Source organism: Amblyomma maculatum, chromosome 9, assembly GCF_055883805.1.
Source record: "Amblyomma maculatum isolate TAMU_Amacu chromosome 9, ASM5588380v1, whole genome shotgun sequence".
Classification (NCBI taxonomy): Eukaryota; Metazoa; Arthropoda; class Arachnida; order Ixodida; family Ixodidae; genus Amblyomma; species Amblyomma maculatum.
In genome coordinates, this window is record NC_139352.1 from 78,175,353 (window position 1) to 78,201,696 (window position 26,344).

Consider the following 26,344-nt stretch of genomic DNA (forward strand, 5'->3'; position numbering starts at 1 on the left):
CTATGGTTTCCTCACTACGCAGATGTCGCACGCAGGATCATTAGATAGATGCCAAAAAGGAAGGAGTAGTGGTTTGTGAAGGCAGCACCAAGCCACAGAAGACATAGCGAAGTTCTTTCACGTTGTGATAGTATACAGGTGAAAATCGGAGCTTCAGCTTCAGTCGGTGGTGTGTTACTGGTATACGGAACGTATCTCCGAACCGTAATAGGAGATGCATAGTGCAATTACTTAAGACATTTACGTGTTGTTCTTTTTTCTTCTACAGGCGATTGAGTGTATGAAGGTATTCGCATATTCTATCAATGTGTCCGTGGGTAGCTATAGTTTATACCTTAAGAGTTTCTAAGTCTTACCGCATATTTCCTCTAATTCTTTTTTGTTATCCAAGAGTTTGTCTTACTATGAAAACTGCATATTATAACATGCCGACAACTTTCGCTATGAAAAGGTTTTTTTTTTTTTTTTTTTTTTTGCTATGAAGAGTGAAACTCTTCGTACAGTTTCAGTTCTGGAAAAATCCCTCACTACCACGCAATTACGCATTCTTCGACGCACCTAAACACGCTTCTTACTCCTGCCCGATCTTTTCTCTGCCGTATCAGACGCTCCCCTGCATGCCCGAATTGCCCTGAACCCTGTAATGTGCATTGTGTATGTGGAACGTGTCATAACGGAGAGTCCTCAAGACTTCGGTGCGTCGTCTTACAATGTGTTGCTGCCGCTCCAATAGTAAATTTAATGTCAACGTTCGACACTCTCAACGATGAGTCATACTCATTTTGTTTTTGTTTCTTAAGATGGCAGCGAGTTGGAAAAGAAGGCTAGTATAGAAGTATATAATATACATAGATCAATTAACTAGAACACCTTCTCAGGCGCAGGCTTGAAAGCGGGACAATGTTTTCTACATGATGAAAGTTCATGATGAAAAATAGCGCAAATTGCGCTATTTTTCATCATGAACTTTCACCAACTCGCCCAACTTTCGGCATTACTTAATGTTTTCTACGCAGATGTCGAAGCACCGTTCAGCGGAAGCGGGCATGGCTAGGAAAACGTGGAGAAAGGCGTTTGTTCCTTTATCTTCTCTTGGGGTCATGTGGAGCCATGAGCCTGTAGTGGGGCCCCGAAGCAGACTTCCGGGCGCGAAAATTCCCCTTAAGCCTCCATAAGCCGACACACACCGAGGGGGCTTCGGAGGATGGACGCTTACGCTGTAACCCCGGCGCGAACCGGTCCTTCCGCTCTTATTTCTCCCAATTAACAGATATTCACCCCAGCTCCCCGCTTCCGTTCCGTCCTGTCAGCAGAAATCAAGTGGCCAGCGACAACCCAGCACCCGAGTTCCTCGGATTGCCGCCATAAGTGGCCTCGTTGGGGCAATACAGCGGATGAGCCCACTAAGCAGAGTTCTTTAACGCTTAATATTTTTGCTTTTCACAAGAGATAACGTTTAAGTGCTTGAAATGGTACAACGGAAAGCGGTGCGATTCTTTAACGAATGTTCAGTCAGTCAGTTCAGTCGTTCAGTCGTGTCCGACTCTTCGTGACCCTATGGACCATATGTCACGCCACGCTTTCCGGCCTCTCACTATCTTCCTAACATCACATAACTTCATCTGCAGTGCCTCGAGGATGCCATCTAACCATCGCGTTCGCTGCCTACCCCTTCTCCGGCGACCCTCAACCTATCCCAACATCAAATCTTTCTCCAGCGACTCCTCTCTTCTCATCAGATGACCAAAGTAGCTGAGCTTTAACTTTAGAATTTGACCCTCCAATGAGCAGTCAGGGTTTATGGCCGACAATATCGACTGATTTGATCTTCTGGCAGTCCAAGGAACTCTCAGGAGTCTTCGCCAGCACCACAATTCAAACGCGTCAATTCTTCGGCGGTCAGCCTTTTTCACAGTTACCTTGGTAACGAATGTTACCAAGGTACGAACTCTCCCACTAAACTGCCAGGCAGACTGCGGTGTTCACAATGCTACCCGGTGCAACTACGGATTACCATGTGACTCCCTTCTACGACCACTAAACAGTTTATAATCGAATCTTTTTTATCTTGTCGTTATGGTTTCAACATCCCAACGATGGCTATACGTAGTCAAAATTCCCCAATATTCGCGGAAGGAATGGAAATACTGTGATATATCGCTCTTTCGTCACTTTGCAGCTACAACACTAAAACTAGCCTACCGCAAGAGCCAGAATCACAACGAATGAAGAAGCAGCGTTTATACCGCAGTCTTCTTCATACTTCATGTGATTTCGGCTGTTGAAACCATCCCAGTCTGGAGAAATTTTTAAATTATGAATTATCTTATGATAATAGATGAATACCACATGTTGATGCATAAACAGTAATGTCTTGCGCGTCATTAACAAGAACAAACATTTTTTTTTCAAGATACCTTTTACAGAGATAATATTAAACTGCAGGCGAAGCGAGACATATGTGTGTGCGGCGATCATTAAAAAAAAAATTTCGCCTCAATAACCTTAGCGTTTCAGCACGGCAGTGGCGCATACTTTATCATCAAAATTCGCCCTCCCTATCAGGGCTTGAAAGAAGCGTTTAGAAAATGGTGATATATAGCCAACAAATTTTGGGGCGGCTGCTGCTACCTTTCGCCTCCCCTTGGCCCATTGGTGCATATTCGGGCCGTTTCCTTGGGTGCGCCCGGCGGACGCAGTCGTTGGAGAATGCTTATCTACGTCCGTCGGTTTAACCATTTCGTGCCTTCAATCGAAATGGGAAACCTTAATACTGGGCTCCGACCCGCAGGCTCACCTACGACTCGTCCGACTGACCGAATCCGCTGCCGAGAGGCATGACTTTTCGACCGCCGTCTAGGAAGGTAGTCCTCCAGCTACCCTATTTCTGTTAGACAACAAAAAATATCCTACCGCACCAATCGAAAAAAATTACGAGACTTTAGCGACTAAAGACTAAAGTAGTGAAATGCGAAAGCCCGAGTGTCGCATCCTGCTACGCAACTGACATCAATTAGTAATTGATTAATTAATAGCCAAAAATTATATATTAATTAGACAGCAATTAAAGCAATTCATTGATTAGTTAGTCATTAAGTAGGTAATTGGAAAAAATTCCTTAATTGATTAGATATTTAGTCAGTCAATGAATTACTTAATTATTCACTAATATATAAATTAATTAGTCACTAATCAGTAATTAATATATCAAATAATTAGTATTTAATTGGTAATTGATCAGTGATTGCCATGTGCCCATATAAGGCACGCATTCGCGCATACTATGATGGTGCTCTGTGGTCGAGAAATCTATGACGTCATCCCGCCTTGGCCAATCTGAGTCACCGCATAAGCGGCACACATTTTGTCCAGGACAGCATGAGCCAATAAAGGCTTTCGCTTTAAAACAAGTTACTTCGAAACTTACGTTCAGCGAATCACTTTAAGTTCAAGATAGTTTGCTTATATAGCCTCTACTACGGGCAGATGACCATTTAAAGGTCATCTGCCCGGTTAGCACCGACAGTCGAAACGAAAGCCGGTGTAAAGTTGACATGAAGCGTGCAGAGTGAATCTGGAAACAACCAAGAGTTAATAACGTTTTATTAGAAATCAAGGAGGAGAAATTAGCATGGAAATGCCAGGTAAGGTGAAGGCAAGATAACCGATGGTCACTAAGGGTAACAAACTGGATTCCAATGGAATGAGAACGTAGCAGGAGGCGGCAGAAAATTAGGTGGACGGATGAGATTACGAAGCTTGCGGTGGTCACTATGGATGTATACCTAGTACAAGCCCGCAGGTTAACTGAAGGGATATGGAAATGGAAGCCGTTTCCCCTGCAGTGCCGAAAATATGTCAGTAATGTTATGACTATTGTCTCAGTTGCAATAGCTTTGCATGTTACATTGGAACGCTATATTCGCGTTAAAGAATTATGGCGGATGCAAAACGATGCTGGTCGCATTACACGATTGTTCTACCATTTCAGCAAAAATTCCATACATGATCTTTAAATGTTTAATTACTTGGGCAAAATACTGTACCAAAGTTTATATTTAACGTTTAATGCATGTTAGTCTAATGACATTAAAAACAGTGCATTAACATTGGCCACAACAAAAAAACAAAGTTACAGGATGATAACATTATCAGTAATGCGAAATTTGAGCACAGCATTTGGAATATTTGAACTATTTCAGCACGCAGTACCGCAGTATTTCAAACGGAGTATTTCAGAAAAAATATTAGTGCAGCAGGCACAAGTGGCACGCACGGAGACAACACTTACTGCCTTGGTACACCCAACGACAGGTTCAATTGTAGAAACACCAGAAATCTCGATATAGTTAGTCAGTTTTACTCCATCTTGTATACGACTGCACCATCGAATTCAATCTCGTTTCCATCCGAGCGTCCACAACAACCAGTGTATATCTCAGGTGGTCCGATTGATGGCAGGGCTATATATTTCAGACCAACAACCATACAGGGTCGTGTCAGTAAGGAGACTGACGTAGGCCGTGGAGTCTGGTAGGGGTGCCCTCTATCTCCTGCTCTCTCCATACTCGCATTCGAGCCTCTTCCCAAAAAAACTTTTTCGTGTCACTCGTATTAACAAGTTCATTTTCCCCCCTCAGGTTCTTTGCCGGCTCCCATATTCGCCTGTACAGATGAACTGACCATAGTCGTCCTGGACGAGGACATCCGTCTCTTCCGTTCTTGACGTCATGGGGTTTACTGTAAAGCAAGTGGGGCTGAGATAAACCGTTTGAAGAATGCATCATTGTGTTTTGGTCGTAATCCACAAACTGCTCACGACCTCCCTATGAAGGCTGAAGCAAGGATACTTGGTTTTTACTTCAACTCAGGTCTGTCAGACGCGAACTGGTCCAAGGCCTAATACCGGTTTCCACTGGGCGAACAGGAGCACTTTTAGCTGCACCAAAAGTACTCCTGCGAGTTTCAGCGCCTACCAGTGGTCGAACAGGAGCAGTAGCGTTGTGTTCTGTTGGCAAAGGAGGCGCGCTTTTGGGGTCCCGGGAGCAGCCGAGAGCAGTCCTCGGTGCTCCGTCGCCAGCGGCGGAGTACAGGTATAGTGTTCTAGAATTGAGAAGTGTGCCGTCTGCCGCCGGCGAGCTGGTCGTTTCAGCGATGACAGGAGAGAGGGCGCTGTGTGCAGGAGGAGCGCAGTGAGCGCGGAGCAGACAGCTGGGTGAACCGTCACCGCTAGTTCAATCGGACTCCGAAGGCGCTTTAGCTCCCACACGCTTGTCCAAATTTATTAATACGGTTATGTCTTTAACAATACAACTAGTTCCCTATAAAATAAGCGGCCGTCGTCAGGGAACGGCAATACACGTACAGGCAATGTAAGATACAGATTGCCGACGAACTGACAAGCAACGGCAAGATATATTTCCTGAACGTATTGGGTGCTTTATTTCTCGAACACTAGCGGGAGGTTCAGTGACGAATGTCTAAAGTATTTCTATGATCATGTAATTTTTTAATATTGAATGCACCGGTTATGCGGGCTAGACTGAAGTCTTCCATCGACGCTCGCACGTACTGAAAACGCAGTGAATGGTGTTTTAGGCTAGGCTAGCATACTTTTTGCGCCACATGTAAATAGACGTATGCGAAGATTGCTTGAAGACAGAAATTATACCAGCGCTTACTGATGACTTTATTTAAATGTGGGCGAATACATATGAACTGGCAGTCAAAACGAAATGAATAAATGAGAGCACATAGCAATGAACGAAACCACATAATGGACGACGTGAAAAAAAAAATCGCGACTTAGTGCAAGAATATGGTACAAACGTATAAAACTGTACAGAACTATATGAGAATATTAATGAACTGTACTAGGCCGTGAATAAATTAGGCTGCTAAATTTGAAAACACACAAGAGAAAGGCAGAATGATTAAAATCCTCAAACACGATTACTTGCACCTCCTCATGCTTTAGGTGCTCTACCTGCTCTGCTTTAGAGGTCTGCTCTTGGTTTAGCGACTTGGCATAAAAACGCAATCGAACGAGGACGTAGAACTTCACTATGTTAAGTGTCATTTCTTTGTCATGAGTAGTGCAACCAAACTTGGAAACCTCTGCGCTTTGCAAAAACAAAGCAAATTCACGCATGCTATTTGCGTTAATCTTTCTTGAACTAAAAAAACAACCGTGAAAGACTCTTCCAGCGTGTGCACGAGCTTTGCAAGCTCCGAGACGAATAAAGAAGACCTCCGTGGTCGAAGTTTGAGATAAATTGATTTTCTTCTTTTTTTGCCGCGCGCGATTTGCTTGAAATGAGATAAGCGGAACAAGTACTGCATTTTGACTTCTTCATGAACTTTCTAGCGACATATCCTGAAATATAAGCTATGAGACGGCTAGAACTGTGCCTAGTCGGCATATCTGTGGTCATCTGAAGGAAGGGAATTCAAATTACCTTCGACGTCCTCGAGCCTTCCCTCGTCAACCACACGCTCAAGCTCATCAATAGGATTTGAAAGAAGCTGGGTAGGTTTCTCGCTTGTACGGCTAATTCCAAGTAAGGTATTTACAATTTCAGCATTACAATTTCCTGTCTTTGGGGGCTTCGCTAAGTTGTAAAATGCCAGGGCATTAACTGTCACTAAAAATTGAGCCGGCGTGGGATGATCGTTGCAGCCATTAAATTGCCTCACGATGCTGAAGAGGTTTTCTAGTTTGTCTTGGCTTAGTCTCGATGTGATAACGTATGTAAAACCGCATTTTTCAGATAAGTAATCAACGAGCTCGACTGTGGACTGCAAAGTTACCCGAAAGCCTTCCGCGGTGCTGTTGCTTAGGAAACCATGTTTTGAGTCAACCATGCTTTGAGTGTATTTCGAGAAGGGAAGGGTTCGAATAGGGAAGGCAGCAGAAAGAGCGCGCAATGAGCAAGAAGAAAGAACGAAAGGAAGGAAAAGAGCATTCAGTAAAAGAAGGGGGGGGGGGGGGGGGGGGGGGAGGGCGAAAGTCATACGAAACGGACGGAACTGTTACTGTGCTCTCTGCAAACATGTGTTTTCCTGCTTGACCGATCATCGCTCTTCGCTCAACAACGCGCCATAGTACAACAGCCAGAGAAGCAACGCGATGCAACAAAATTCACGCAGGAAACGAGCCGCAGAAGCAGACGCCCCAAGCGTTTCCTCTGCGGCGCGCGCCCTTGTGATGCGCTCCTACGGCTGACAGCGCCACCTACGCCTTTCATCGCTGCGGCGACCACGTCGCTCCCATTGCCGCGCGCCGAAGACGGCACACTTCCCAATTCTAGAACACTATAGTACAGGGAGAACGGAGGAAGTCACGTGACCTTTTTGATGTCATTTCTGGCACGGCCGGTCTCGAGAGAGAGCGCGCGCGCTCTCTCCCTCGAGACCGGCCGTGCTTCTGGTTATTCGCCGCCCGGATATGGTGGCCCGGAGCCCGGGCTGCGGTGTCTGGAAGACACCATACCCGGGCAGGACGGTCGAGAAAAATGGCGTTCGGCCGGCACATGGAGGAAGGAAACAGCTTGGCCGGCAGATACGGGCAACGCAAGCGCGGGAAAAGTTTGATCACATGACGCCTGACGTCACGCGCTCCGCCTCAGTACGCTGCTCTCCGAGCAGCGTGAATGTTCCATTGGGGAGACGAGAATACGCGTCCCCAGTGCTCTCGTGCGCTGCTCTGGCTACTCTGGCTGCTCGTTGCCCTTACTCCTGTTCGCCCAATGGAAGCCGGTATAAGAAAAGGTCGACACCAGGGCGCGGGAGTTAAGGAAACTTTTGTCCGCTCACAGCCCGAGCTAAGATTACAAGGTCATTCTTGTTCTCAGAACCAACCGCTTGTTGTTGTCCTACGTCGCCGACATAAAACCTTTGTCGGTGGGTATAAAGCTCTGTCTGGAGCGAATCCCTTTTTCTTTCGTCTGGAATGGGGTTACGGGCTCTGTTGCAAGATATGTGGCACAGCGGGCTGGAAACAAAATGGGGCCTCGGCATCTTAGAGAAAGGGCCGGTTACCGGAGGTGGTGTGCGGATGATAGGTCGATGGTGACGACTCTCAGGTAAGGCACTTCGGCTACCATGTTTTCTTCCCATCTGAAAGCGGTAACACGAGTATTTTGAAACGTGCAGTTTTTCAACAGGCAGTGCTAAACATCAATGGCGCTTGGCCTCCGCATGTGTCAAGCACGGAATCTACAGACTGGCGTCTACGCTTCTGAAGGTCCGCTGGGCCGGCGCTCTTCGCAGAAGTCGCCACAGGTGGCCCAACAAAGTCGCAAGGGCGAAGGTTTTGGTTTATAGTGGCGACCCCGCCACCGTGCGCGTGTCTCCTCTTTCGCTTTCCTCCCCACGCTTTCATCATACCCTTATCGTCAGCCTTCCTCCTTGTGCTGCCGCTGTACGCTCCTAATATTTCCTTTATGCGATCTCTGCAATCGCCGAACTTTCATCCACTGCGCTCTGCGTTCATTCGCTTTCATCTTTCGCTATGATCTTTCACTCCACCGCTTACATGGCAAACGCCGACGCAGCCGCTCTACCTAGAAACTCCAGGAAGCAACATTTTACGGTGTTTATGGCGCGTAAGCAGCTAAGGTTATCTGAGCCAAACAAGAGTTTATAAATAGCATCTTGAGATTGCTTTACGACTTGGCAATTTTTCTTGCACGCTATGATAATACGCAAAGCGTTTGCGTGTCACCCGTAATGCTCGTTGAGAGCCGCAATATGCCGCAGTATGTTTCGCCAGAACTTCCACTAAACTGTAACGGTCACTTGCTGGCAGGGATTTGTTAATCATGGCAAGAAAGTTTGTCTCATCTTCTTCTGAGCATGCGGTAGGCTGGGAATTGTCTGTGCTGAGCATGGCCACTGATTTAAAAGTGTCTTTGTCAAAGTTGGCAAGTTTTAGACCACGTGGTAATACAACAGGTTCGTTAGAGCAGTTAGTCGTCCACAAAGAAGAATGGCCATTCATGACAGATGATGCAGCGGGGAATCAGAATACTTTTCTTCGCGCAGCTGAGGGGGAGTGGTTCGACCACAGCGTCGAACGCATCACTGGCACAGCTGGAACTAACTCGTATAAACTCTGCTGACATTGCAGGAATGACTATGTCTTCCGAAACCGAAAGCGTGCTAGGATGGGTCCGCGAATTTTAAATGCACATCCATAAAGATATGACCTAAACCGTTGCACACCGAATACAACAGCTAAGCATTCCTGTTCAGTTACAGTGTAATTACGCTCAGCCTTGCTCAAAGAACGGCTTGCATATACAACGACATGTTCATCGCCATTGTGGCGTTGTATGAGCACAGCACCAATTCCAACTGCGCTGGCGTCAGTGTGAAGTTCTGCTGGAGCTGATGGACAGAAGTGGCGTAGTACTGGTCCTGATGTCAAAATAAACTTTAACTGACGAAAGGCGGAGTCACAATCGGCAGTCCACTTGAAAGGCACATCTTTTTGCAGAAGACAAGTAAGGGGATATGCTAGATCAGCAAACTTCGGAACAAAACGCCGAAAATAGGAGCAAAGCCCCAAAAAACTCCTGAGCTGTTTTAACGATTTCGGCGGTTAATGCACGACGATGCCACAGCTGGACACTTGGGTTTCGCGAGGACATTGCGCAGGACTAAGGAACGTTTTTATTGGCCGAAGATGCGTCAAACTACTCAACGTTATGTGGCCAGCTGCCTCCAGTGCCAGCGTTTCAAGCACCCAACCTGCTCACCGCCGGGTCATCTTCAGCCTATAACGCCACCACGAACCCCATTCGAACAGGCAGGAATTAATCTTCTAGGACCATTTCCCCGTTCCTCCAACGGAAACCGCTGGGTCATAGTGTGCGTAGACTACCTTACGCGTTACTGTGAAACTGCTGCTATACCGTCAGCCACTGCTTCTGATCTCTCGGCGTTCCTACTACGGTCCATCATTCTTCGACATGGGCCTCCTCGTGTGTTAATAAGCGATCGTGGCCGACAGTTTACGGCAGAAGTTGTAGAACTTCTTCGCCTCTGCTCATCCCGATTTCGCCATTCAACTCCTTACCACCCACAAACAAATGGTCTTACCGAACGCACCAATCGGACGCTTAGCAATATGCTCGCAATGTATGTCGACTCCCGCCACAAAAACTGGGATGAAGTCCTTCCGTTTATAACATACGCATTTAACACTGCTAAGCACGAAACGACAGGCTACAATCCGTTTTTTCTTCTCTATGCACGACCTCCACGAAGCACTTTGGACACGTTCCTGCCTTTCTCACTCCCTGCTGAAACTTCACTAGCGCATACTCTCTCTTTGGCTGAAGAAGCTCGTCGACTCGCTAGACTTCGCACTCTAGCCTCCCAGGAACGCTACAAGCAACGCTACGACAAGCGTCATCAAGATGTTAATTATGTCCCTGGTGACTTGGTGTGGCTTTGGACGCCGTTGCGTAAGCGCGGCTTGTGCCAGAAACTGTTGCACCATTACACTGGCCCTTTCGTTGTACTGGAACGCCTCAGCGCAGTCAACTTTGTAGTCTCTCGCCTGACCACCCAAGGGCGTCGTTCTCGGAAGACTCAAGTAATCCACGTGGCACGCATGAAGCCCTTCTATCAACGTGACGAACATTGACTCGCCCGGCGGGCATCGTCTGCGAAGGGGGCAGTGTCACGCACTTCCCGCGGTCCTTATTGAAGGAAGATGAGGTTTTGGTGGAATAAGCAGAAGAGGACGAGGAAGCTGGGTCTGTCCGCTGTGGTGTGCTAATCTCCAGCGTATCCTACCATCTGTGTAAATAAACGTCGTAACAATATATAACCGCTTGGCTAAGCATTTCCGGTGCTCCAGCGCATTGCGTAAAGCTACACAGCTTCACAGTGGTGGCCGCCACACTTGCACGTACAGTCAAAATTCATGAGCGCAAACACGGCAAAGCGCAACGCACTGTACAATCAGCGCAGTTAAAAGGCTTTTAAACGAGCGGATGCATTCCCTGCCATCAATGTGGTCTGTTACCTCGCCTAGGCGTGCAGTCTACATTAGTTAACCTACAACATGTGACGGTAACAGTTCATAAAAAGCGCACGCGTGTGTATGCTAAATGCCGAGTGCGCAGCGGCAAGAATTGTGATGTGCTGTCCAACTTCCAAATTTGTTTTGTTTATTGTATCAGGTTATCGCTGTACATACGTATGCATGGGAAAGCGACCAGGCCATTGAGTTCTGGCGCCTTTATCAGTTAGCGCTGCCGTTGCAGACAGCAAGGCAGGAAGTGCATCCGCTCATTTAACAGCCATAGGCGCGCATATATCGCACGCAAAGTCACTGCTATAGGCTACGCCAAGGCACGCTTTTTCGTGTTCACGCTTGAAAATTTTATTACTGCACAAAGCGGCCTCTGCCACACAGCTCGCAGAAGGAACTCCGCACCAGGTTTTGAGCAGAGGACCCCCAAGTGTCGGATAGTGACGGCTCCTGCTGCACTGAGAGCGACTGAAGAGGTTTTACCAAGGACTGCACACACAAAAATTGGTGTGATCACGGGCGAGAAATGCACGCAAGCAGGCAGCCGCCTTTGCGGCGCACAGGTGCTGACACGAGCAGCACCCGATCAAGCCGCCGTTTCCGCACTCACTGCCAAAGTTTTCACAACAGAACCTAAAAAGGGGCATGCCCCAACAGGACACTTGCCCGCCTAATAAAAGCACACACGGGGTCATCAAGAAAAAACGTCGCTTTATTGTCGCAAGAAGCGTCACCATCGCCGCTACCGTCGCCAACGCAGACCCGCACCGGGATTTCGCGGCTTCCTTTGCGGGTGACCAACCACCAGCCATGCATGCTTCGGGGACGGTCCCGGAGGAACGCGCGTGGAACTGGGTCCACGCTGGCAGCGACGTCAGCATCTAAACGGTGCGCGGCCATTTTTTTACCCTAAAAAGTGTGCGTGCGAGCGAATGCAAACAGCGCGCGTGTGGAATCATCGTCATCACCGGTGGCATAGTAATATAGAAGTAATTAATAAAGTAATAATTAGCGGTCGAGGAAAAGCCATCCTCCTACTGGGACACTTCCCCGTACCCGAGGTGTCCCGTCTCGGCAGCGTGTCGGCGCGCCGCTTCCTGGCCCACGAGTCCGACGTCGCACGCGAGGCAGCGCAGCGTGAAATTGGCCACATCGGTGAACTGGCGGCTGGCGCGTGCCTCCTGGGCCAGCTCCAGGGCTAGCGCCAGCAGCGCATCCTCGTGGGCCGAGAAGAGCGTGCGCACGGGCCGCCCCGGCTCTAGAGGCTCCAGCACCAGGGGGTCGTAGTGGATGCCGTCATACAGCAGCAGCAGCCGCTGGTCGCAGCGGGCGTCAGCGCCGAACCGGTGCAGACGGCCGCTCTGCGCGTCCACGGCCACCATCTCGACGCCATAGTGGCGGCTCAGCACCGACAGCTCGATGGCACCACCCCAGTGCTCCTCGTTCAGGATCCACGTGCAGTACTCGCGATTGGGCCGGCCCAGAAACGCCTCGGTGTATGTCTCCCGGTCGGCCGCCACGCAGTCGGCGATCAACTGCACCAACCGACATGTTCCTTCGTTTCTGCTGCTCACTCAGCATGTGCAGTGTCATCATTCTCAGCAGCAACCAACTACAGGTGCTCCTGCCATGCCACCCTAGTGGGTCTGCCTCGCTGCAAGTGCCAGGTTTTGCTTTCTGACAATGTGGTTGATAGTGAAATGTCACAGCGCGATGAAAAGACTATGCAGACAACAAATCGCCGCATTCAGAACTGGAAAAGACTAAGAAGATAGGTGATGTTGGTGGCATTGATGCCGCAGAGAAACAGATTCCTGCCCAGGTAGGACTGGATTATGACTTTTTATTGTCCATATCCGTTGTATAGGAGAAAGGCTCAGAACTAATCCAATCCACTATTGGTCAAAAGAACTTTTCCATTGACCTCCAACTGAACCTGTTCTCTGCCAGCTGCGAATATCCTATCTCGTCCATCCATACACCTTGCTCTCCGATCGGCTGCGCCATTGCTATGCCATTGCTAGCACACTGCTCTAGACACACGAAGGAACCATGCCATTGCTAGCACACTGCTCTAGACACACGAAGAAACCAGATAGCAATGCCACCGCATTGCATGCCCTGGGCATGCCCGATTGTTCTGATCCTGTACAGCTAGGATATCATAAACTTGCTCTGGTCCCCATGACCCGCTCTGCCCTCTTTATATTACTCACAAGCTGCTGTGCTATCCATTCTATATAACAATAAAACCAGGCCAACTTCCCACTTTCTCAGATCGATGCATTTGTTTAGGCAGCACAAAATGTTTTCTGAGATGTGTGCCAACCCATGGTTCACTCGGTTACTTTGACACTGGAAGTACAGTACTTGGTGTGTATAGAATTTGACCGTGGGGCCAAATGAAAGCAAATTTTTTCACTTTGTCGACGCAGCGTTTTGTAGTACGTCATGTGAGAGCACTAAAAACAAAATATGGCATCCACAATCAAAAGAAGTGTTTCAGGAATCTCTCACAAAAATTTTCTTTTTTCAAACTGAAACTGGAGAAACGGTAGCCATCACCAACAATTGGAAATGACGTAGAAACCTCGAGCACTATAGTTGTGGCTTCGGGGCGGCTTTCTGCTGCTCGTAAAAACCTCGGCGAGTGGGCATGCATTATACTATTTGGCTATCGTAAGGAACACGAATGCTTATTACTGAATTTACATCCCAGGGAACAAATACCAACACGGATTACAATTGTATGGCCTTATGCTCTCTGTACTTCAATAGTGCACGCGATGCGCATATTCTTGCCTGACGTGTGCGCAATCATGGCACAATGATAAAATCTTCACCCTTCTAACAAACCTCTAAAGGTCATGTTTTTGCATCCAGCATTTGACTGCAAATCATCTAAAGTCCATTCATCCATAATGGCCTTGCTAGAGGACAATTCTCAAGTGCCCATTTCTACATCATATCCAGCAAGATATGGATGGATTGACGGAATATAGAAGAGCCTCCTTTGAAACGGGGTGGTAGCAGTTGCTATTATGCTCGTTTTTTTCCCTATATGCTAATTGTTGTTTTAGATCGGTTAACTATACCATCATTCCATTTATTGAATTTTTGTTTCTACATTACTAACATTACGTCCCTTTTTTGCTTTTAAGCCACCAATCTTCCAATCGTTTTTTGCTAGCTTCCACTGCAGGTTCATTCACCTGACCACTGGTATCTAAACCCCAGGGCCTCAGGAAGAGTGACTGCGCCTGCATCGACTTCCGGATGGATACCATCACATTCAAGTATAAGATGGTTAATTGTTTTTATGGATTTACCACATACTGCACATGTATCATCTTCATGGTTAAATTTCTTTTTGTAGCTGTGTGTTCTACGGCACCCTGACCTAGCTTAAAAAAGTAGGGCCCTGCCTCTCGAGTTATGACAGAAAGCTTCCTTCCTGATCTGCCTTTTCCACTTTCGGTATAGTTCTACACTCTGTTTCTTTTCCATAGAATTTATCCAATTTTTAACTACTGTGTTTTTCACCTGTTGCATAACACTATATGCCCAACGCCACGCCACGCCACCTAGAGGGCATGTCATCAGCTACAAAGGTTTCAAAATGCTTGCAACAACAAAAATACTTTCCTAACAAGCATAAAAACTGTACGATTAGTTTTAGGCTTCGCTGATTGCATTAACAGGCAGTGTATCCAAAGTAAAATTTTGTCCCAGTTGGCCTTTAAAATTAGCCATGTCACGAAATACATTCTAATGAGACCAGCCATCCTCAATTGACACTAAGAAGTCAATGGCAGCTAAGTTCAACTGAGATTACAAGTCTCCATTTATAGGCCAACTCACAAGAATGGCAGTTGATGGTTGCTGTATCAGTCAAATTAGCAATATTTCCCCCAGACACATAAAAATCAATACAAAAATGCTTGCAATATTCGAGGGTATTACATATTGCAAAGAGCCATAGGAATATTTGGGGAGTAGAGAAAATGCTGGCAGCTAAACAACCACCACTGCATTCTTGATCCCAGTGTGCTGCTGTAGCAGTAAATGAATATAGTAATAAAAAGGCTGCCCAAACAGCCTGACTAACTTGCATCGCTTAGTTCAACTCTCACCACGCCCCTGCATCAGGTTTTCCCAGCCTTAAAGTTGCACAAAAATAGAAACAAAGCCAAAGCTGTGCTGCCTTACAATAAACATGACACTGGCCCCAACCATTCTGGTAAAATTTCATAACCCTAACAATATATTTATTCACTCCTATATTTATTCACTCTACAAAGGCATACCAAAACAGCACAAGTAGCTTAAGCAGACCATTGGTTCAGTTTACCCAACACCTAAAAACTCTTAATACACACCACCAAGTTGGTTAAAGAAGTGAACGACTAACTCAAGATGGAGTATAAAGCTGCTGCCATCTAGGCACCGCTCCTGCGGTTATGCGTTTTGTGCGCAGTGTCCCTGTCTGGGGACGCAAACTCTGTGCTGCCAGCTGTACAAAAAGGCAATAAAAAAACTCAGTTTTGAATGTTCGAAACATGTGCTCCAAACCACTTTATTGGAGAAGTGGGGCCATCTCGCATGAAGTAAATGATATCCTGCCTGAAAATCACAGGAAAAATACATGGCTACGTTCTACGGAGCTTACAGTAAATGCTTATTTTTTGTCATTTTTTACTGGCGCTAACCAAAATATTAGCATTTATTTATCGGAACAAGGGCCCGTGACTGTGAAATATTGGCTATCATCCTTGTTACGAGCATATTCAGCCATGCACACACTTCCAAATGTTAAAGCCCCTGTAGAGGCACAGAGAGCCCAAAACCCACTTCTCCCGGCACATTTCTTTTCGGAGTGCGCGGCGTCACTTTCTTAGTTTGTGTGGCCTGCTGTGCAGGAACGCAATAAAAAACACCGTTTAGAATGTTTCAAAACATGCGCCCTGACCCATTTTATTGGACAAGTAGCACCACCTCACATGAAGTAAATGAAATCCTGCCAAAAATGCATGGGCAAAATAGACATAGCTACGTTCTACGGAGTTAACAGTAAGTGCTTCTTTTTTGTCATTTTTTTACTGTAAAGAATTTGCGCTGACCAAAATATTAGCATTTATTAGAACAAGGGCCCATGAGTGAAATAATGGCTATCATCCTTGTTACCAGAAAGTGGCCAGTGAGAGTAATTACTCACATTCTATTTTTTGCACTGTACAACAGCTGCACAGGATACCCGAGAGATGCGAGTGCTGAGAAGCTTCCAAAGAAAAATATTTTGGACAAGATGGTCTTCCAAACTGGCATTGCAAACAGCCTCATCGCGTGCAGCAGAACACTTCCAGAAAAGCACAATTGGCCAAGCAGTCAGTACCCCAAGCCTGTTGTGAAGAAGGCTAGCCTGCATTTGCTACCGACAGCCACCGTTAGGTACAACGACTACAACTACTGGCCAGAGCATGTCAACACAACTCGCAGCACTGCCGCCGTGAAGGATGCACACTGAGGTGTTAGATTCTCTGCCAAAAATGCTATGTGTTTATTATGCGCATCTGCTCAGAGCTATTGCTTTTACCTTTTTCACAACAAGTAGAGTCTAGAGAGCTTGTTCTGGTCAAGAAATCAAGCAATAATCCGTTAACGATATTTTGTGCCCAAAATCTTGCTAAGAAGACTATTCCATTTTCTTCTAGTAGCGCGCATTACTACTTCTGTATTGAGGCGCCCTGTTCGCAAATGTGAACATTGCAAGAGACCATGAATGAATGATTGAAATCGCTATTTTCCAAAGGATTAGGATGGAGATACCCATTCGCTTAAACGGAGACTCAGAGCTCTTGGGTCCAGGAGGCGTCTGGAGCCAGTTAAATAATAAGAAAATAAAATTTTTCTATCAGTTTCTTCAAGATTAGTCATTTGAAGCATGCACAACCAAATATGGTCCTCAGATATTTTTTGTATTGCAAAAATCTTTTTCCGCACCAGAAGGGGTTATGAATGTGCCCGGTAACTTTTAAAGGTGACTCTCTTGCAAGAGTACTGTGATAAGGTGGCTCAGTAAATGACTGAAGAAGCAGGGATTATGCTCTCTTCCTTTCTTTGGCTGCTGCTCGCACACCCTGCCTCCAAACAAAAGGGGGTCCAAAAGGCCCCGTGTGCTGCTCACTTGGCGAAGGGCAGCGCCGGCGCCAGCATCATATTCGCCCCCCGAGAGGGCCAGGTAAACGCTGGTGAAGAGGCACGAGTTGTCCGCTGGCACAGGGCGCTTCACCAGCACGCCCGGCAACGGCTCTTCCTCCTGCTCCTTGTTTTCCTCCCGCTTCTGGTCCAAACGGTGCTTCTGCGACTTGTCGTGCTCCTTGCGCTCCTTGTGATGCTCCTTCGCCTTCTGGGGTGCCGCTGCTGCAGCAGCCTGCACAGTCACCAACAGGACCAGCCATAGGTGAGGCAAGTCTCGCACACCCACATAGCAAGAGGACAGTGCATTCAAATATTGCACTTTCCCTTCCAAACAGCTCAGGTTCTCAATAATGCCCTCTCTTTAGGTTCATCTTATTGTAATTGTTTATATGGCACGAAGGGATGGAAGCCAAAACACAAAATCACCGTAGCAGAGACATGTCGTGCCCAAAAATCCACACTAACACACCCAGCCAAGGCGTTTGCTCAGAACGTGCTTTTTTGCGAAAGTTCTACAAATGCATGCGACGTGTAAAATGCACAAGCATTCTATAATCCCAACACATGCCCAAATTAACCAGCACAATCATACTCAAGCGCACAGCATTTCCTAGCTGCACTCTGTGGGGTCCAGTGGAACAAGTAAGGAAAAGAAATCAAATATCGATGTTGATGTTTGTCTGGCAATATTGAATTTAAATTTAAATTCATGATACAGTCGACGACCGATTTTTCGGACACCCAATTTTTCGGACATGTTTGATTATTCGGACTTTTTCCCAGCCCCAGGACATACCTTATAAAGTGAATGTATCACGCTGCTCAAAATTTCGGACACTCTAAGGAGGGCTATTCGATTTTTCAGTCATTCCAAGCGTCAGCCGGGCCAACTGCCACACATTTTGAGCAGTGTCGCCGCCATCTTGTTTGTTTACTTTTTCCTTCAATAGCCTCGAAACCGGTGCCGGCCTTGCGTGCCGCTCCTCAGCTAAACTGATACTGGATCAAGGCTATATTATTTGCCTAGCAGCTTCCGTTTCCAGGACGTCGCTGCTCGCCACCGGAGTGCTTTTTCTTTTTTTCTTTTAGAGTGATTGTTTCGACTGCCTGTTCCTCTGTGTGTTTGCCGAGTGTAGCGAGTAGGCCTAGCCGCGGTTGTGCTGATGCGAGAACTACGTTCTGTCGCTACTGTGGCTTGCATTTAATTGAATCGACTTCAGTTTTTCAAGAAGCTGTTTCCGGATTTTTTTTGTTTTGTGCAGCGCGGCAGCGAGAAGGCACTCAACACAACGGTGTTGTGATCCAGTGGTTGATAGCGGCGGTGGCATGCCTTGACAGTGGGAAAACCTACTCTGTCAATTTGCTTGGAGCACTTGGTATGCTCGTTGATAGCACCCACAATGCTGCACAATTGCTTCCGCCACGCGGGATTTGTGCTTAATGACGAGTCGGCTGCCTTGGACGAGGACAGCGTCGTCAAGCAGCTGTCAGGCAGTGAGCAGCTCATTCATGACCTTCGCACTGCTTGTGTCGAAATTCCATTGTCCATCTCGTTTTCAAAGTTCACAGACATGGACCACGAGTTGGAACTATGCGCCAAGCTCACAGATGCAGAAATTATTTGCCAAGTGCTTGTGGAGTCTGAGAGTGACGACGACGATAACTCACCTGCAGCAGCGCAGCCGACACAAGCTGAGCTGATGCAAGTGTAATTCAGGCGGACCTGTTAGCACGGAAGCGGAGCGCGGTGCAGAAAAGCATTCATGACTTTTTCCAGCCTCAAAGTGAAGAATAGGCAATAAATTGAGCTTTTTTGGTGCACATTTGTTTTTTCGGACATTTTCATGGGCCGTTGAGAGTCCGAAAAATCGGTCGTCGACTGTATCGAGACCAAAAGGGACTGTGATCATTGCCTGGAGCCTGGCCTCTGGAATCTGTGTAAAAATCTGCCTCACCATCATCACAGCCTGCTTGCAAAAAGTGCAGATAGGAGCGGCATTAATATCTCATTTCTCAACTACTTGAAGCCTATGAGAGTTAAGTTTTCAGTGAGAACAGATTTTACCTTTATCTTTAAGTACCTTCGAAGGAATACACACACCAAATTTCAGGACAAGTGTCTTTGTTTTCTTTGGAACAGTGTAAAAGATAAAGCAGTACAGGAATCACAACCTGGAAATCATTTTTATGTAGCTAAATAATGCAAAATCAAATTTCTCTGTAGTGTAGTTTCCATCTTGGCTTCGACAGCTGAATGACAGCTGTGACGTTAGACGAATTTAAGTCCCACGAGTCATAAAAAACAGCTATACAGCTGCTGTTCATTCATTTTTCATGATTCCAACTCTTAGTCAGGTGTGCGTAAGGGTTAGTGCAAATAAAGATTAACAAAGTAGCGACTACAGTGCGGATTTTGTATGCCCCATGTGACCTCAACTCATCTGTGACATCCCTGCTGTCACTCAGCAGTTGAAACCAGCATAAGAAAAAAACATGACCGAAAAAAAATTTAATTATAAACCCTTTTCAGTTCCCAATGAGCTCTGCATTATTCTGAAGCCAGAACACACTACTAAAACGAAATACCTTTACTGCATAAGGTTTCAACTGATAAATCGCACCAGACAGTGGGGAAACTGTCGCAAAATAAAAGCAACGTTACTGTGCACAGCCACCGCTGCGGCAATGGTGAGAGGTGTACAATGCGAGTTTGTGTGTTGTAGCAACAGCGCTCAGCTAGCATGAAGAGCAAGCATCCCTTCCAAAGTTCTCGTGCCATGAGGGATGCCGTAAAGGAGCGCTCCAAATTATTTTCACTACCCAGGATCTTTTCATCACACAATACATGGAAAACTCTTGTCCAATTATCGTTCTCTGAAAAGAAAAAAAAAAGAAAAGAAAGGAAAAAAAGGCTCTCACTGTTTTTGGTAATGCTGAAGTATTTTAAAATTAATCTTATTCTTTTTCCTGCCTCAAACTCTTGGCATCCACACCGAAATGCGGGTAATGCCACTGTCTCGAAGTGAATAGCAATGTAGCTGAGCCTCAGGAATTCACACCCAAAGGCCGACGTCAATGCAGTGGACATTTTGACGAGGCTGCGTTAAAAGCCCAATTTACTGAAAATTCGGCGTTATCCCAGCGGACGAAAAATCTCAGCCATTCCACTGGCAGATGAAACGGTTAGGAAATGGTAAAAATGCACTTTAAGAAAAACGCCAAAGCCATTGCGAAATTTGGTAGCAGTCACCACAAAACTTAAGAGAAGAAACTGAAAGTTTAGCCAAAATTAGCTGAGGTTAAAAGAAAAAAAAACGCCAAAGCTGCCCTTTTCACACAAGCCTCGCCAAAAATGCCACTTCGTGCTCAGTGGAAAAATTGAAGCCATGAAAATGATAAAAGCGAAGCCACACACAGGATGGCAAGCAAAGGAAAGCAATATGGAAAAAAAAAGCTTTTGGCAACCTTAATTGCTGGAGCGATAAGTAGGGCCGGCTGGGAAAACCAGACTAAGTAAATGCAACTTAACATTGCATTGGAGGTTCCCACCATGCGATGTAGTGAACGATGCAGTGCTCGTACCTTTTGTTTTCCACAGCCTTGTTATATGTGTTGCTTAAAAGTTGCTCACTAGCACTGTTTCATATGACATAACCCTTATTCAGCATGCCATCGGTCATGCCAAGACTATGCGGAAAGTGGTGTGAACAAATATAAAATACTACAACAAAAAGCAAACACTGCACAAAAATGATCAGATAAACTACACCATATTAGGTAAAAGAAACATTTGAATAAGTTAGGTTTAGGTTTTATGGGGTTTAACATCCCAAAGCAACTGAATATATGAGGCACACTATAGTGGAAGACTCTTGACAATCATGATGATCTAGAGTTCTTCAATATGCACTGACTGCACAGTATACAGACACTGTGCAGTATGCGGGATTCAAAGCCTTAAGTTGCAATTGGTCATGAGAGGCACTGCAGAAGAGTGCTGTGGATTATGTTTGACCTATTGGGGCTCTTTAATGTTCACTGAGAACCCAAGCATAAGGATGTTTTTGCACCATCACTTGCATGGAAGTACCTTCAAAGGGTAAGGCTTTGTGCTAGCTGGTAAAACATACCATGACCTGACAAACCAAAAAGAAAAAGAAAGCCAGGACAGTGGAAGCAGACACCGCAAAGCAGTAGTGATGCCTTGAGGCACCTCCTTCGACCATCCAGTGTATATTTGGTTCTTTGGACCTATTATGAATGAAAGTTCTCGCAATGCAATAAAATATAACACAATTTAGAATGAAGGAAGAAGCACAGGAAAGAACACGTACAGCGGTGTTCTGGTCCCGGCGCGCCTCAACAATGAGCGTGTCGCCGGAGCGAAGGGGCAGGGCATCAAGGCGGCGCAGGGGGTCACTTGTGTCCAGGGGCCGCGGGGGGACATCGGAGAGCAGCAGGCGCGTGGAGGCTGGCGGCACGCCTGTCAGGCTGAACAAGCAGCCCAGCAGCTCTTCCACTGTGCTGTCCGCGCACAGCGTGTCCAGTCGGAACTGGCCCTGGGCACTCTTCACCCGTAGCACCAGAGGGGAGGACGCCATAGCCCCTGCACGACAAGAAAACGGACCCTCTTAGGTGCATGAGCAGCAACAGTACTTGGGCTAGTGGGTTAGCACTTAAGAAGACACGGACACAGACTGTTTGTACTTGTCTCGTCATGTAAATGTCTACCGTGTCTAGCGATATACTGGACCAAAAAAACATGTTGCAATGAGTGTCAAAAGATGAAGGACAAGTGCTTGCCACAGCATTGCATTTTGTCTCAAAATACAAGCCAACTAACTCAGCTTTCCAGTTTACTCGACAAGTCTAAAGATGAGATAATACCAGACTTGCCAAAATTTGAGAAAAGAGCACCCAGCCCAGCAACCTGGCTCTCTTGTAACAGTTGAAAAAAACAACTTTCTGTCTGAACGATGTCCTTGAGATTCTAATACATATTTTCTTTTATGAAATCTGAGTTAAAAGTGTCTTGTAGTTTAGTACACATGCCACCATTCGTTGGATAGATGAAAATTGTTGAACAAGTCCTACTTGCTGCAAACTGTACACAGGGTGCCATGGAGTACAAGTCAAGCTGGTTTGTCAGCAGCCAGACAGACAGTCTGCTTGTCCAAGCCCTCTATGGGGTTAAAGAGTAATAAATGATGCTGAAAAGGCATCCATCAGTAAAAGCAATAACTTGTGAGGGTGAAAGCATGACCACAAACCGATGTTTTCCATTTGCCATGAAGACACATGGCCCGCAACATGGTGATTAAAGCATACTGATAATACATACCTCAGGTAGATCATCCAGTCAGATGAAATATGACTTAAGCAGTCGCAGCAAGAGGAAACCGCAACAATGATGGCATGAAAGGTCGCACTCATCGCCAGACAAATAGACATGAAAAGAGGAGATTGACGAAGGTAACATGCCATAAATTCATCAAACCAGAAACCACTGCAGCACATCCTGGGCATTTATTTCTCTTACCTGCCTACCTGCACATTTCCTTCACAACTGCTAGAATTGACAATGCACCAGTTACATCAGAAGAATGAGCCACAGTATGCGAGCACTCATTACTGTTATTTATCTCCTATTCATCCACATGCTGTTATTGAACTATGATTGGTAACAGTGGCTACCCACATCTTCAGAATGCTTAAACATCTTCACAACTGTTTGAAAGCAATAATGGAGAACACTTAAGCTATGTAATTAAAAAGAATGACACACAATAGCATTAAGCTACTAAGTCACCACATTATCCAGCTACGACTACCAGACATATAATGTCCCGCTTTAACGAGGCCACATAAACGTGCCTGTGCGGCCTAGGAGTAGCGTGCCCGACTCGAGCCCTGGAAGGCTGATTCTTATTTCAACCTCCCACCTCATATAAACAACCCAAGTCAGCAGCTCCTCCAAACTTTCCGATATCATGTGGTCTAGTTAAGGCATACAAACCATCGAAGAATCATTGCTAGTCTATTACCCCTGTCACACTGTCTCTTTCGATCCTCATTGAACTCTATCTGCATTCAGCTTAATGCAAATCGAGGTTGTCACACGACAACTTTCAAGTGCAATCAAGCTCAAGCCTGCTTGACTTGAAGCTGCTTCCTCAATCGCTCGAGGTTTCAAGCACAGTCGAAAACGGTCGTTGACACCCGCGTCATCAGCAAGCTCTAAAATTTGAAAACAAATGAATGCAAAGAACCACAAATAATAACATATAAATGTATTAAAAGGCATGATAGAACATGTTTAAAACATCGTTAGAACATTCATAGAATAGTAAACTTGTTTATATCAAGTTAATTTTATATCTCGACACCACGGCTCACCACCAGTGCAAGCAAATATGGCGTCCTCTTCGACTGTGTCGGTGCGGAAACTGTGGGGTGAAAGCGAAACTGCAGCACTGATAGACTACTGGGAAGATAGATTAGGTGACCTTAGGCTCTAAAAGCGAAATGTTGCTGTGTACGCTGAAATCATGCAATTACCCCAATCTCGAGTTTCTTTTTGAGGCTCACTGCGACTGACAGCAGACCACCGTGCTTTGACTGTCGGCAGAGCATTTGCAGTCACCTAGCGCATACGAAGGGGATTTCTAAATGCTCATTGAAAACGCCCTTGTAGCACAGGATGCTTCAATCCTTTTTGAAAGCCTCAATGCCAATCGAGTTCAATGAGGATGGAAAGTGTTTGTGTGACAGAGGTATATGTGATAGACCACCTGCTAGCGCCATGCCAGGGATGTTTCACTCAACGCCGACACAGGATTTTCTGCGTAATGTGCCATTAATGCTACTGCGTTAAAATGTGGTCCCGATAAGGCTATGTGTTGGCAATGCATGCCGATAAAATTTGAGTGAAACTTGAAAAATTCTCCGACCATCAATTTTTCATTTTAGAGAAACCCGACGTTTTATAGCCGGCTCGGCTCCTTCTTCAGGGGTGATGCGGGGTTTGTTGTATCCATAGCTGCATACAAGCTCCACGGCCCCCCTGAAAGAGCCCAGCTGACTCCAAAATGCCGGCTTTCTTTAACTGATGACTGGATAATTTTCAAGTTTAACTTAATCGCCAACTACACCATATCAAAATGTTTAGCTTTCAAAAAAATTACTAGGTGGACGATGTCAAATAGAATGCTACAGCTGAAGGTATCCAGAAGATTTACGCTCAGTTGATTCTGTTCGAAGCATTACTAAAGCATAGAAAATGGCCCACTTTAAAATATTAGACATTATAAGGCACCAAATTTTATCACAATGGTCATCACTAAGCAGACACTGCATAATTATTGTTGGCCCCAGCCTATATTGCACATACATAGAAGTATCATTTCTCCATAGACCTATGTTGTGACTGGTACTGAAATGTAAAAAGGCTGCCCTTCACATTTAAGTACACATAGAAAAAAAAAAAAATACGTGTTGTTCAGGCTTCAGAATAGCATGGAGACTCCAGCTGCTACATAACTGCAAAAGAAATTCACTGCAAGCAATATTTTAGGGGTGCTTACTGTAGACTGCTCACGATTCTGGAGCCTTCCCGTCAGCCATTCAAAGTGACGGTTTCGGGGCCGGCAACTTATCACCTGAAAGGAAATTTTGCCACCCAGTTATTCACAGCATTGAAACATACATTATGTCAAACTAGTACCGAGCTGCCTGAAGTCTTCAACTTTGCCATCACTGCAGAACTAGGTATGGACAAAAGCTGTACGAAGTAAGGTTGAGCAACTAAATATAGCTGCAACGAAATAATTGGAAGCCGCCCGGTGAAAATGACGCCTTACAGTTGGCAGTCGTTACAGTGACCTCGCAAAGGGGGGTGGAGCTGTTCGCGCTAAACCAGGCCTTCAGTGCAACGTGGAATTAAACAATTTTTCGGAAGTATGATTCCGTTCACAGTTGCTACGACACTGACCGGAGACGAAAAGCAAGCAGTGACACACACAGCACGGGAAAACATCGCAGCTGATTAATTAGCGATGCCTTTCGTTTTAGGCTAAATAGCACACTACCACTGGCGATTTCCTTTCCAGTTGAAGTTGATGACCTAAGCCGGAAGTCCCCCTAAAAAAAACTTCACGGTTATATTTTATTTCATGCCAAGTGTGCCAAATGCCGAGACAGCCGCTTCGAGTTCGCTAGGTTGCCACAGTGCCGTCTCAAATACCAACACGGAAAAAAGAAGCTGCTAACAGTCACAGTGACAGCTCTCAAGTAATATTTATTTATGCTATTTGTACTTAAACAACGTCACGGAGCTACCTGCCGCTCGGCGCGGCGCCAAGTGCGAGGCGATAGAGCTTTGAACCGTGTCCTCCGGACTCTGTCCTGTCGCTGCTCCGAAGCAGACCGCATGCAAGTTTGCAGCAAGGCGCACTGGGGCTTCGTGGTTACCGGAAAGAAAGCACTGTTCGCCTACTTTGCATCGTGCACACTGAAATCATCAGCGGTCGCAGGAACTTCCCACAGCAGGGGCATCGCCCCCAGCAGGTCAGTCGAGTATTGATGGGCGCAGTAGAGCAATGCGCAGCGCGCCGATTCTCTCACCTTGCGATTTTCAATGTGTGTCCTTCAGAGAATCGCAGAACTGATGCAGCCGACGAAATTTACGCCACTGCGACATGGTTCAACATAGTCAAATTGCTTACACATTGCGGCTAGCAGCTCAGCTGTGAAGCTGACCGCCATGTTTGCCGCAACGTCGCGACTCGCGAGGGCGCTCATGTCGCTTTTCAAAAACCAAAAAACCAAAAACAAAATGCTGACGTAACAAGATCAAAAGGAAAAATCATCATGACTCATACAATACAATGCAAGTTCATATGTCGTGTTTCAATACAATAATCTGAGCTTACGAACTTTAACAACCAGGAAGCGTCAAAGTACTATTTTGCCGCTGCTGCAAAATACTGCGCATATTGCTCGGGGGCGCCACCATCGACATTCGTCGTCTGCTAGCACAAAGTGGGTTGAAGCATTGGTCAGAAAATTCCTATGGTAAAAACGAAAGCATCAAATCCGATT

At 46.1% G+C, this 26,344-nt stretch overlaps 2 protein-coding genes across 3 annotated transcripts in view; both read right to left on the bottom strand.

Moving 5' to 3' along the window:
- LOC146179512 (cytosolic 10-formyltetrahydrofolate dehydrogenase) overlaps positions 1–8,105 on the bottom strand; it is a 50,064-nt gene extending 41,959 nt beyond the window's left edge. The window contains exon 1 of the mRNA XM_084580205.1: positions 8,041–8,105. Coding sequence (XP_084436331.1) covers positions 8,041–8,105 — 65 coding nt within the window. The remainder of the gene's footprint in view (positions 1–8,040) is intronic.
- A 3,636-nt stretch (positions 8,106–11,741) lies between these two features.
- On the bottom strand, positions 11,742–26,040 carry Yod1 (Yod1 deubiquitinase). 2 transcript variants are annotated; one of them, XM_084579147.1, is made up of 5 exons: positions 25,868–26,040; positions 24,829–24,903; positions 21,580–21,851; positions 17,232–17,477; positions 11,742–12,582 (listed from the first exon to the last, which is right to left on the bottom strand). In XM_084579147.1, exons 3-5 carry the CDS (start codon positions 21,844–21,846, stop codon positions 12,082–12,084), a joined length of 1,014 nt encoding a protein of 337 aa, XP_084435273.1. In that variant the 5' UTR covers positions 21,847–21,851; positions 24,829–24,903; positions 25,868–26,040; the 3' UTR covers positions 11,742–12,081. The 2 variants fall into 2 exon arrangements, with proteins under 2 accessions (XP_084435273.1, XP_084435274.1); XM_084579148.1 differs by lacking the exon at positions 24,829–24,903.
- Positions 26,041–26,344: the final 304 nt, after the last annotated feature.

Coding starts and splice junctions, on each gene's coding strand:
- Yod1 (XM_084579148.1), bottom strand. CDS start 21,846: ATGGCGTCCTCCCCTCTGGTGCTACGGGTGAAGAGTGCCCAGGGCCAG. Junction 17,478..21,579: donor GCCGGGACCAGAACACCGCT/GTACGTGTTCTT, acceptor GTGACTGTGCAG/GCTGCTGCAGCAGCGGCACC. Junction 12,583..17,231: donor CCGGCGCTGCCCTTCGCCAA/GTGAGCAGCACA, acceptor CGGTTGGTGCAG/TTGATCGCCGACTGCGTGGC.